This window comes from Xyrauchen texanus, chromosome 20, assembly GCF_025860055.1.
Source record: "Xyrauchen texanus isolate HMW12.3.18 chromosome 20, RBS_HiC_50CHRs, whole genome shotgun sequence".
NCBI lineage: Eukaryota > Metazoa > Chordata > Actinopteri > Cypriniformes > Catostomidae > Xyrauchen > Xyrauchen texanus.
The window spans coordinates 22,315,271-22,327,760 of NC_068295.1; the positions used below are offsets into that span (position 1 = coordinate 22,315,271).

General features: G+C 41.2%; 1 protein-coding gene across 4 annotated transcripts; it reads right to left on the reverse strand.

Annotated features, from left to right (window-relative positions):
* Nucleotides 1–67: 67 nt before the first annotated feature.
* On the reverse strand, nt 68–12,449 carry LOC127660921 (centrosomal protein of 68 kDa-like). 4 transcript variants are annotated; one of them, XR_007972703.1, is made up of 8 exons: nt 12,032–12,449; nt 7,998–8,380; nt 5,792–7,198; nt 4,863–4,985; nt 4,686–4,782; nt 3,676–3,804; nt 3,330–3,462; nt 68–3,177 (listed from the first exon to the last, which is right to left on the reverse strand). XR_007972703.1 is itself a non-coding variant. In XM_052151407.1 (7 exons), exons 1-7 carry the CDS (start codon nt 12,076–12,078, stop codon nt 3,449–3,451), a joined length of 1,923 nt encoding a protein of 640 aa, XP_052007367.1. In that variant the 5' UTR covers nt 12,079–12,449; the 3' UTR covers nt 68–3,448. The 4 variants fall into 4 exon arrangements, 3 of the variants coding, with proteins under 3 accessions (XP_052007367.1, XP_052007366.1, XP_052007364.1); XM_052151407.1 differs by having other exon boundaries at nt 68–3,462; nt 7,998–8,103; XM_052151406.1 differs by having other exon boundaries at nt 68–3,462; nt 3,676–3,717.
* Between the last annotated feature and the right edge of the window lie 41 nt (nt 12,450–12,490).

A 12,490-nucleotide genomic window follows, 5' to 3' on the forward strand; every position in this document is an offset into this window, starting at 1 on the left:
ATGTTACAGCCTTATTCTAAAACAGATTAAATTAATTATTTTCCTCAAAATTCTACAAACAATATGACAATGTGTAAGACGTTTGTTTGAAATCTTTGCAAATTTATAAAAAAAAAAAAAGAAAAGAAAAATCACATGTACAGAAGTATTCACAGCCTTTGCTCAATACCTTGTTGAAGCACCTTTGGCAACAATTACAGCCTCAAGTCTTTTTGTGTATGATGCTACAAGCTTGGCACACCTATTTTTGGGCAGTTTCTCCCATTCTTCTTTGCAGGACCTCTCAAGCTCCTTCAGGTTGGATGGGGAGCATCAGTGCACAGCCATTTTCAGATCTCTCCAGAGATGTTTAATCGGGTTCAAGTCTGAGCTCTGGCTGGGCCACTCAAGGACATTCGCAGAGTTGTTCCGTAGCCACTCCGTTGTTATCTTGGCTGTATGCTTAGGGTCGTTGTCCTGTTGGAAGATGAACCGTCACCCCAGTCTGAGGTCCAGAGCGCTCTGGAGCAGGTTTTCATCAAGGATGTCTCTGTACATTGCTGCATTCATCTTTCCCTCGATCCTGACTAGTCTCACAGTTCCTGCCACTGAAAAACATCCCCACAGCATGATGCTTCCACCACCATGCTTCACTGTAGGGATGGTATTGGCCAGGTGATGAGCGGTGCCTGGTTTCCTGCAGACAGGACGCTTGCCATTCAGACAAAGAGTTCAATGTTTGTTTCATCAGACCAGAGAATTTTGTTCTTCAGGTGCCTTTTGGCAACTCCAGGCAGACTGTCATGTGCCTTTTACTGTGGAGTGGCTTCCGTCTGGCCACTCTACCATACTGGCCTGATTGGTGGAGTGCTGCAGAGATGGATGTTCTTCTGGAAGTTTCTCTTCTCTCCACAGAGAAACGCTGGAGCTCTGTCAGAGTGACCATCGGGTTCTTGGTCACCTCCCTGACTAAGGCCCTTCGAATGCTCCGTTTGGCCGGGTGGCCAGCTCTAGTAAGAGTCCTGGTGGTTTCAAACTTCTTTCATTTATGCATGATGGAGGCCACTGCGCTCATTGGGACCTTCAATGCTGCAGAAAGTTTTCTGTACCCATCCCCAGATCTGTGCCTCGATACTATCCTGTCTCGGAGGTCTACAGACAATTCCTTGGATTTCATGGCTTGGTTTGTGCTCTGACATGCACTGTTAACTGTGGGACCTTATATAGACAGGTTTGTGCCTTTACAAATCATGTCCAGTCAACTGAAATTACCACATATGGACTCCAATCAAGTTGTAGAAACATCTCAAGGATGATCAGTGGAAACAGGATGCACCTGAGCTCAATTTTAAGTGTCATGGCAAAGGCTGTGAATACTTATGTACATGTGATTTTTTTTTTTTTTTAATAAATTTGCAAAGATTTCAAACAAACTTCTTTCACGTTGTGATTATGGGGTATTGTTTGTAGAATTTTGAGGAAAATAAATGAATTTAATCCTTTTTGGAATAAGGCTGTAACATAACAAAATGTGGAAAAAGTGAAGCGCTGTGAATACTTTTCGGATGCACTTTATAGGCTAGAAATTTAGATCATGGAGATGTTGTGGAAATATCACGGAAATTAACTGTTCAAAAAGCATGGGATCCTTGAATTTAGTTTTATACGTTTTGTTCCTTTGACCTGCAAATTTTAACACTCCTCCATGATACTTTGATGACACTGAGGTTTCCACGTCATCAAGCAGCATGGTGCTTCCACAAATCATGCTTGACAAACAGGGATTGACCTGTGGATTTTTGTCAAATATAGCACTTTGCCAAAGAGCTCTGGTAGGCTTATCTTTATTGTAAATTCAAATATTTATCATTCTATCAATCACTAATTATTAATCAAAAAATAGAATGCATACAAATGCATAGGGGAAACTCTCTATTAAAGCTTAGTAGGGTAATAACCTGAGATCACAATCATGATTGGCACAGTGTCTGTCCGCCTCTTCAGCAGAGCATAACAGAATTAACCCATCAGGTCAACTCAAGGCATTTTCTAACATGAGCAGTATGTTACTGTATATAAAGACAATTCCATTATCACAAGCTTGTTTTTATAAGAAAAATTTCAAAAGTTCATCACATACACATCAGCCACAACATTAAAACCACTGACAGATGAAGTGCATAACATTTATTATCTTGTTACAATGGCACCTGTCAAGGGGTGGGATATATTAGGCAGCAAGTGAACAATCAGTTCTTAAATTCCATGTGTTGGAAGCAGGAAAAATGGGCAAGCATAAGGATCTGAGCAACTTTAACAATTGTGATGGCAGGTCGTGTGGGGTGTTCCTGGTATACAGTGGTTAGTGCCTACCAAAAGTGATCCAAGGAAGGACAACTGGTAAACAGGCGACAGGGTCATGGGCGCCCAAGGCTCATTGATTCACGTGGGAGCGAAGGCTAGCCCGACTGGTCCAAACCCACAGAGATACTATAGCACAAACTATTGAAAAACAGGGTAGCTGCAGACCGGTCAGTGCACCCATGCTGACCTCTGTCCACCACCAAAAGCACCTACAATGGGCACGTGAACATCAGAACTGAACCATGAAGCAATGAAAGAAGGTGGCCTGGTCTGATGAATCACGTTTTCTTTTAGATCAGTTGAACGGCCGGGTGCATATGCGTAGTTTACCTGGGGAACAGATGGTAGCATGATGCACCATGGGAAGAAAGCAAGCTGGCAGAGGCAGTGGGATGCTCTGGGCAATGTTCTGCTGGGAAACCTTGGGTCCTGGCATTCATGTGGATGTTACTTTGACATGTACAACCTTCCTAAAAATGTTGCAGACCACATACACCCCTTCATGGTAACGATATTCCCTGATGGCAGTGGCCTCTTTCAGCAGGATAATGCACCCTGCCACACTGCAAAAATGGTTTAGGAATGGTTTCAGGAACATGACAAACATTTCAAAGTGTTGACTTGGCCTCAAAATTTCCCAGATCTCAATCCGATTGAGCATCTATGGGATGTGCTGGACCACAGTCCGATCCATGGAGGCCCCACCTCGCAACTTACAGGACTTTAAGGATCTGCTGCTAATGTCTTGGTGTCAGATACCACAGGATACCCTCAGAGGATTTGTGGAGTCCATGCCTCGACGGGTCAGAGCTCTTTTGGCGGCACGAGGGGAACCTACACAATATTAGACAGGTGGTTTTAATGTTGTGGCTGTACGTTGTGACAACACAAGATGTGAGATTCAAAGAAACAGCAAAAATAACATCACTTTTGGATACAGTAAACAAACATATTATAAAGTCTAAAACAAAGGAAACAATGCTGACATGTTTATCATGTATTTAGTGGTTGAAGGTTATTGTCCTCTTGATATGGATTGATAAAACACCAGCGGCACAAAATTGATATCTTAACGAAGGCAGCAAGCAGACTGTTCAGATAATTCTCAGGAAATCCCTTCTGTAGAGAAAAAGTGAGAAATAATTTGAGGATGTGGCACTCTTAACAATCAAAAGCAATGACAGACAGGGAGTATCAAATCATGTGATGATACTAGAGGGAACTATATATATGTGAAATGTGAAAATTATTCTTCACAAAAATAACCCACATCTGCTGCCTTTGGCCTCTGCATTGGTGCAGGGATAGGACAAGGGTAAATAGATTATTTACCTGAGGCTTCCTGAGTCCTGGGGCCAGTGAGGCAGTCCATTGCTGAAAGAATAGAGGAGAAAAGATACTCTGAATGTGTCTCCAGTGTACGAGACTGTCTCTCTATGAGCATCAGTGTCTCCTTCAGAACTGAGGAACCAGAAATCCAACAGAACAAAAACATTCAATATTAGCAGCAGACTGAGAGCAAGAAATAGTTTCTATAGAGTTCCCACCCTTTTTGGCCACTGAAATTCCATGACTTTTAATATTTTGTTAATTTCCATTACTTTCCCAGGCTTGGACAACACAATTCTAAAATACCCTGATATTTCCAGGTTTTCCAAAAACATCTGGACCCTGTTTCTAAAGGCTGGTGATGTGTTGACACAAAAATAGGACTTCTAATGCCTCATGTTAATGCATGTAAAATAAGAGAAAAGACTGGAATACAACATGCTAGGTAACAGCACAGCTCTCCAAGTCATGTATGCATGGCCCCATTCTCTAAGCAGAGCGTTTCCTGTTTCTGTCAGATGCGACTGCGAGTATTGGGTTACACGGCACAGCATATCTAAAATTGAAAAGCTGTAGACACTTCTGGACATGTACCAAAAGAATCAAGGAACAAAGAGGACATTATTGTGTGTTTGAATAATAAAAAGATCAAATGTTTTGTCTGATTTAAAAATGTATTTTACTACTTCACAGCTTTGGAGGCATTACTGAGGATTCAGTAACAATGCAACTTTTCCTTTCCATGCAAAGTAGTCTTGCTAATACAGTATACAATCAAGCTGAAGGGTTTAGAGGTTTTACAGCTGTCAAAGTTTATACATCTTCAGTAAATCACCTTCCTATATTCTTCCAACAATGTTTGTTTCTCTTATAAATCTGCTGAACCATTTTTAACCAAACTTATGGTCACAACGATGCTATAACAATTCCTTAAACTGTAGAAATCACCCTATGATACTAAATTAGATTATCTTATTGTACTCATAGCACTTGATATCACTAAAGTGACTTACATGGAGAGGCTGAGTTCATGCAATGCAAAAGCATCTCTCCAGTTTGCAGGATATCTGCCGTGAGGGGCTTATAAGCCTGGACTTCTTCCTGAAAAGTCTGTGGAAACATCATGTGACAGTTATTCAATGAATATATTCACTTATCTCTTATTGTTGTAAGAGATCTGGTTTACCAACCTTGTAGTCAGCTAAGGAGGCTTTAACACTCGCCAAGTCAACCATGGGTGGAGAAAGAACCTCCACTTTATCTACAACCTTGTACAGCCACTGGACCAGCTTTTCAAGGTTTGTGCAAAATGCCTATTGGAAAAGGGTATAACAGTGCTCATGAATTCCAGCTAAATTCTCAGCACATATAGAAACTTAAGCCACGTCCACATCAAAGGCAAAAACATACTTTCTGCGTGCTGATCCATCTTGTGCACATTGCAAGTGACGCATATCTTATCATCAGCAGAGTATATGCAGACTGTCCAAGTGGAGCCTAGTTTTTTGAGACACATTGTGGACAGTCCACATTTTTGTGCGTCATCAGTGCACGTGCCTGCCGTTGACTGCTATAAGTATCACAAAGCAGTTGTAGTGCGCACCTAGTGCAAACGCATCTGTATTGGCTCAGGTTCAAAGAGAATCTTTTGAAAGGCTGAGCGTTTTGCCGTGTGCGAGAAGGAAAGATAGAGATGGAAATATACCAAAATATACTTCCATTTTCAGTTTCCTAATGTCATCATCAGCACAGCTACCCATTTACAGGAGTGTATGATGTTTCAACGTGTCACACTTTGTGTGACATATACACTGCATATGCTGCATACCAGCATACCCCATTTTTGCTTCACTGGTCATCCTTTTCCCAAGTGTCATCACATGGTTTGATATCACTATATTGACTAAATACAGTAGATGTCTACTGTATATAATAACTATATTTGAGTCAGTCTAAAGGTCATTTTTACTGAGAGTGTTATAGAGAGCATTTTTGAAAGTCTCTGTTTTCATTGGAGGAAAGAACGATTCCATTATTGTTGAGAGGCGTAAACATAGAAAAATCAATGCTTTTCATACAATAAAGTATTAGTGTGGATTTGGTCTTAGAATCCACTCACTTGTATGTGTTGTATGAGTGACTCCTTGGTCTCCTCTTCATCCTGGTCTGTTGGTATCATCCTCTGAAGCTCAGACATAGACATCCCACTCAGCTGATCCATAATGGCTTCCACCTCCCTCAGGCTACTCCGGTTCACCTCTTGGCTAATCATCTGCATTCGGGCACCAGGCTCCTTTGCCTCCTCTAAATGATCCTCACTCTGAAGAGGGACTTCCAATACAGATCCCCTCTCTACTTCAACATTTTCCTTACCTCTTTGTTCTACCACTTGTTCCTGCTTTCCTACAACTGTTGGTGACCTGACAGATGTAATCTCGCTCTCAAGAGGCTTGCCCATCTTAACACTAATGTCCCTCAGCTGCTGTGAAAGCACCTGAAGTTCTTGAAGCTGTTCAGGAAGGCGAAGAAACTCTTCGTCCAATTCACCCTGCGAATCACAGCAGGGCAGAATGTGTGTTGAACTAATGAATGTGGGGACAGACCTGAAGGTGGAGAAGATACCAAATTTACGGTAGTGAACCCCTGGCTTTCTCTCACAGTCCAGACTCTTAACAGACAAGCCAGCTTGATCTAGTGAGGAGAACAAGCTACTGGACAGTATGCCATCTGAGGACTTATAATGTGATCGTTTCTTTAGATTTAGACCCCCAAATTCTGTTGACCTTTTGCCTGTTGCTGGACTATACTTTCCCTGTCGAGTCTCTATCTGAGATAGGTCCAAAAAAGACAGGGTGGAAGAGCTGCAAAAGCAGTCTAACTCAATGCCAGAGTCTTGCAACAGTGGATCAGTTCGTAACAGAGACTCTGACTCGGGTGAACACCATGTATTGGCCATGTTGGGTCTCAGGGGGTATGTATAGTCCAGGAGTGCCTGGTATTCCTTTTCAGGATCCCAGTTTGAGGATTTGCGGTCTGCAGTGGGTGGCATGGTGTTGGGGATGGCACAGGCCCAATAACTGGCCTGATACGGGGACATGTGTTTGAGTCCAAGTGGGTGGTTCTTACTGAAATACTGGGAAGAACTGGTGTTAAGAAGAGAATCTCTTCCTATCTCAATCTCATCTGCTCTTGTATTTACCTTACTGTTGAAATGAGAAGTATGGTTGGACAAAGTGTTTTGAGGAGTGGATATCCACTTAGGCACTGGGGGTGCAGAGAGACTCATAGAAGCTAAAGGAGGACTAGACAGGCTGCATTTGTTGGTTGATGTGTTAAAAATAGGCTCCTCATCACGTGACCACAGCCGGAGGTCTGATACGCTCATGGAGGTATTCAGGTCCTCTCTTGACATTGGTGGGGAGAAAGTGTAAGATAGAGAAACATCTGTGATCCCTCTGACTGATTGCTTAGGGAGACTTTTTTCCATTTCTTTAGGGGAATCTGCTATATAGCTCATCTGAGCTTCCTGAAAGAAATGGACAATAGCTCATGGTTAATGGAAAACCCTGGGAAGCAGGTCTTAAATTCTCAATTCAGCTTTGTTTTCTTCACTTTCGGCAAACTTTGTCCATCCAAAGTGACTAGCAATACATAAATTACAGGGACAATCAGCTCTCCAGAACAATCTCAGCAATCATGATCAAGGGCACAATAGATTGCAGCAGTCTGGCTCTGGAAGTTAAAATTATTATTTTTTTTTTTTAAGTGGAATTGAGCATATAAACCTTTAAAGACAGACCTACCGTGAGCTCCAATGTTGTTAATCAATAGTTTATGCGTCTGCTGCAGCCATCAATCTGCTTTTAATGACCGGCCACTTCCGTGACACATTGTGAATGACGCAACAGAGTTGCCTCCCTGTACTACCAAACTATGTATATATTTGTATATATCAGAATATTTTTCAATATACTTTATATAGATTGATTCTATCCTTATCAATTTTAAACAAATCGTTTAAGCCTAAATTTTTCCATTGTTTTGAATGAGATTAGTAGTGGGATTGAAGTGTATACCCTTATTAAAGATGTTAAGTACATTGTCTTATCCCTTTGTCTTTTTTTTTATCCGATTTTCTAATACTTTTGATTCAAATCAAAGTTTTTAATGTTGCGATTCATCTTGGAGCTTTAATGAAGTTCTTTATGACATCCCTTTGGGAAAAACTTTAATGGGAAAAATAATTCCAGAACCAAGACACCCTTAAATAGCATACAAATGCCTCTTAAATACAGCACATCCCTCATGTGACATTAGATTCTTACCTTTTTTGAGTCTACATGCATAGATGGATTCTTCAGGATGGGCATCTGTTTTTGTGAGGAGATCAGTGGTTTTCTCATGGTGTAGAGGCTTTTGTCTCTCATATACCTGGAAAGAGGTGCCATGGTTACTGTCTTTTTGCAACCACTCTGCTCTTTTTCTGAATCCTTGGCCTCCTGGCCATGTGCAGGCCTAGACACCTGACTTGCTCTATGACTGAGTGGTCTTGAGTGATCACTACGAATTAACTCAGGGATCCTGGTCTTCCACCTCCCATAGTTCTTGTTCTCCATCTGCAAAGAGCGGCCTGAAAAGGTCTTGTCAACTCCGAGAGCCATTGCAACACATCCAGATTCTGTGGTGTCTCATTTGTCCAGAATGACAGCTAAAAGGTCATATCAAGACAAAGTATAAAACATTGCATGATTCCACAAAGCAAAGGCTTGAATCATCATAGAAGGAAGGTCTTGGATATCTAACAGGATAAAGTTGTAAAATGGGCCCATTCACTGTAATCCATTTACTTATGATCTAGATCAGTAATCTCATTAATAAGGCTACATGTTCAGGCTTGCCTGAAATTTGTGAATGCTGTTGCTCTTTGTCCACCTCTACCTACAAAACTAACCACAGCCTTTGAACCTACAGTACTTATAAATATATCTATTACTTGTAAGTAAAATAAACAAATGTTTGCATTACTTCAGATTAACAAAAATAACTGTGCAGACAAAGCAGTTTCTTTTATTTCTAGGAACACTAGACTGGGAGTTCAGCAGGGGGTGCTCACCCTGCAGACTGTGTAGGTCCTAATGCCCCAGTATAGTGATGTAGACACTATTCTGTAAAAAGGCACCGTCCTTCAGATGAGATGTAAAACTGAGGTCATGACTCTCATTACAAATCCCAGGATACCTCTCGAAAAGAGTAGGGGTGTAACCACTACACTTAAAGCGCTTTACACAATGAACATGGGACTCTCCTCAACCACCACCAGTGTATACCAGGGTTACACCTTTGCTCTTTTCGAGAGGTGTCCTGACCAAATTTCCCCCATTGGCCCTTATCACTCATGGCTTCCTAATAATCCCCATCCATTAACTGGCTCTATCACGCCACTCTCTCCTCTCAATCAAGCTGGTGTGTGGTGAGCATACTGGCACAGTATGGCTGCCATCGCATCATCCAGGTTAGGGGTGCCCAATACGCCGATCGCGATCTACCAGTCGGTCGCAAAGGCAATGCTGGTAGATCACACAAAATTTTAATGTACTTTCGTTAAATTTTAATAAAAATAAATATAATGTCTTTCCTTCTTTTAGTTTCTGTCTGACTTGCACTTGACGAGTAAATATTGACTAGGCGAGGTTTTGTTTATTCAGTTGCCATGACAACTAGGTTTGCGCATACGCGCTTTCCAAGGACTTCTGAGAACAGAGCGCGAAATTGTGATGCTACTGCCCGGATTAGGCAAAACTGTCTGATTCCATTCAGTGCAAGTCATCAGAATAAGGTAAATGCCCTGGCTATTGTAATCTATTGTGCTGTAGGTGTTTTGGGTTTCGTTAAAGTTAAATGATATCAATATTGAACATTATTAGATATTTTTTTATTAATTAGAAGATGAATTTCATGTAGGGTTACATGCAGTAGTCCCAACAAGCATTTTCTTATTTGAAATTAAACTGTTTTTTTTAGTTGGTAGAGCTTATAGAGTTGGTAATTTAAAAGTAGATCATCACACAAAAAAGTGTGGGCACCCCTGATCCAGGTGGATGCTATACACTGGTGGTGGTTGAAGAGAGTCCCCTGTTCATTGTGTAAAGCGCTTTAAGTGTAGTGTCAGAAAAGCACTTTATAAATGTAATGTTCATTCATTCATAGACTGACCCAGAGATTATTAAACAGAGATGGGCCACTTCTATTAAAATGAATGGGAGAAATTGGAAAGCCCAACAGCAGCCAACGGTCATCTGATGTAGAAAGGAAACACTGCCTTACAGATAAAGGAGGTAATCACCATTTAGATACAGATATCGTCTGTCAATGAAACTGGAATGTGCATGTGCATTAGCTACACAAGCCGGGAAAATTTATTTCTTTTCTTTTTTTTTTTTTTTTGCATAATCTGAGGTAAAGAAACAGATACCAGTGTTGTCAGATTTTACTGCTGATATGAAATATGTCCTTTGATTGCAATCTTGACCAACCGTTTTGTAGATTTCGGTCTTTCCACATTCAAGTAGATCGGAGCTGCACTGACTTGCTAGAGAACACTGCCAGCGACATCGCGCGCGACAGCGACTTCCGGCGACACGAGTTGGCGCTAGATGTGGGCGTGTCCAGCGAAGCGACAAAGTTGAGAAAAGTTCAACTTTGGAGCGACTAACGGAAGCGACAGCCAATAGGAGAGACGACGGGAGAGCTCACGTGATCCTTCTCTCTCTCTCTCTCTCTCTCTCTCTCTCAGCTCCTGCAGTAACGGAAAGATGGATGAAAGGCTAATTCTTGCTCTTAGAAATTTTCCAGTGCTCTATGATATGTCTCTTCCCACGTACAAGGACATTTTTAAGAAAAATACTGCGTGGAAAGGTGTATCTGAGATCGCGGGGATTTATGGACCCAGACAGACCGGCATTTGCATTTTCGCCGCAGATAAACAGCCGCTCTTGCAAACAGCACGCCTTGTTTCTCACTCATCTTTGATATAAAGCATTTTATGTACTGATTCTATTTATATTTAGTCTTTTCCCTCCAAAATGTTTGTTTTTAGTGGCAAGAAAAGAGATTCGCTGCCTACAGCAATGGAATGACATCCGTGAATGTCATTTATAAACGTTACTAGGCAACCAGTAGTGGGAACACCCACTAGCGACTTCACCGCCAGCCACTGGCGACCTGCAGCGACAAAGTCGCTGGCTGTGTGCACGCACCTTTTGACTGATCCCACTCTTCCTTGATTGGCTAAAGCTTTAGTTTCCATGACAACCAACAAAAAACTGGCATTTCATGAGGGGTGATCACGTGGGTAAATTTAAATAATTGTCTGCCAGCAAACAAAGACAAGAGTAGGTCTTCTACACAGTGCCTATCTGGGCTTCCTTTCACTTTTCATACAGTAATTGTTGACGTATCAGTTCTTATTATTGGTCATCCTAAAAACACAACAAATATATAAATTTACAGTCATTTTTGCTGTTCTTGTTCTGCAGACAGAATGTGAATCAGAGCATTAATATTCGGTTTCAGCACATTGTTACAGACAGGGCTCTATGTATTAGCAGGGCTGTGTGTGTAACCATGATTACAGCAAGGAAGCAAAAAGAAATTCCATCAATGTGTTATTCAATTTTGTAACCGAACCTGTGGGCTACAATGGCACTACATCATATCTGAATATAGATATCAGTGCAAAATCCTTCTTCACTATGCTCTAGACTGGACAGTTACCATGGCAACCTGGTCACCAAACACATGACCAGAGAAGGCTCAGTTCCTGTATACAATTACACTGAGAATCTTTAAAGGGAACAAAACACTAATAAATTGATTAAAATATTAAACAAGAGAAACTATCTACTTTATTATTAAGCCATAAAGAGCCATCTGCTTAAAGTTTTCAGTGATTCGATTTCTGTGCAAAAATATATGCTTAGGCTTATAGGTCCAATAATTATAGTTATTAACAGTCCATTTGACGGTTCTAGATAGTGCAACGAGAGATAAAGGCATAACATTCAACACAATGATATAAAAGGACGGTCTAACAATGAGAAATATGAAAGTCAAGGGCCTGGAAAGCTATTTTTAAACTACTGAATAAGTTAACCACACTGAAATTGTGGGGGGAAAAATACATATTCATGCGTGGACACTGTTGCATGCATCGATAAAGAAATGATAGCTACGATGCATTCGGGTATCAGCCACAGGCAGCACACAATGTTACTATTTGATCTATAAGCATGTCAAAAAGCAGCTTCAACACCTCTGTCTAGGGGTCCTGCATTCATGACCTTAAACTATGTGTACGTACCGTTTTGGAAAAATCAAGTCCTTCGCAGCTCGTTGAACTACGTGCATAGGATTCAGTGAAATAATATGGTTAAAAAAATAATGCAGTTGAGGAATTCAAGCTGTTCAGGAAACGGTTCATAATCACAAAGGCGGGCCAAAGACTCCAGCCATTATGATTCCTTATCTCACGACATCAAAACTGTAGGCGCCAAAGTTCATCCAGAACCCTTCTACAAAGTTACTACAAGCTTAGCATAAAATAGCATAACGCAGCCGTCCCATTTACATTCTATGGGCGGTACACTAGCGAGGAGACGAGAGGACGTTTTTTAATGGATGTCTACAGAGGAGAAATTTCAGTACGCTGAATAAACTGATTTTGTCAGGAAACAACTCATCACTTAATAAACTGACCGCCTGTCCGCTAATCTTCACCATGTTTTAGGCTAAACAATCGTTTTGGAAAGAACTATGTGCG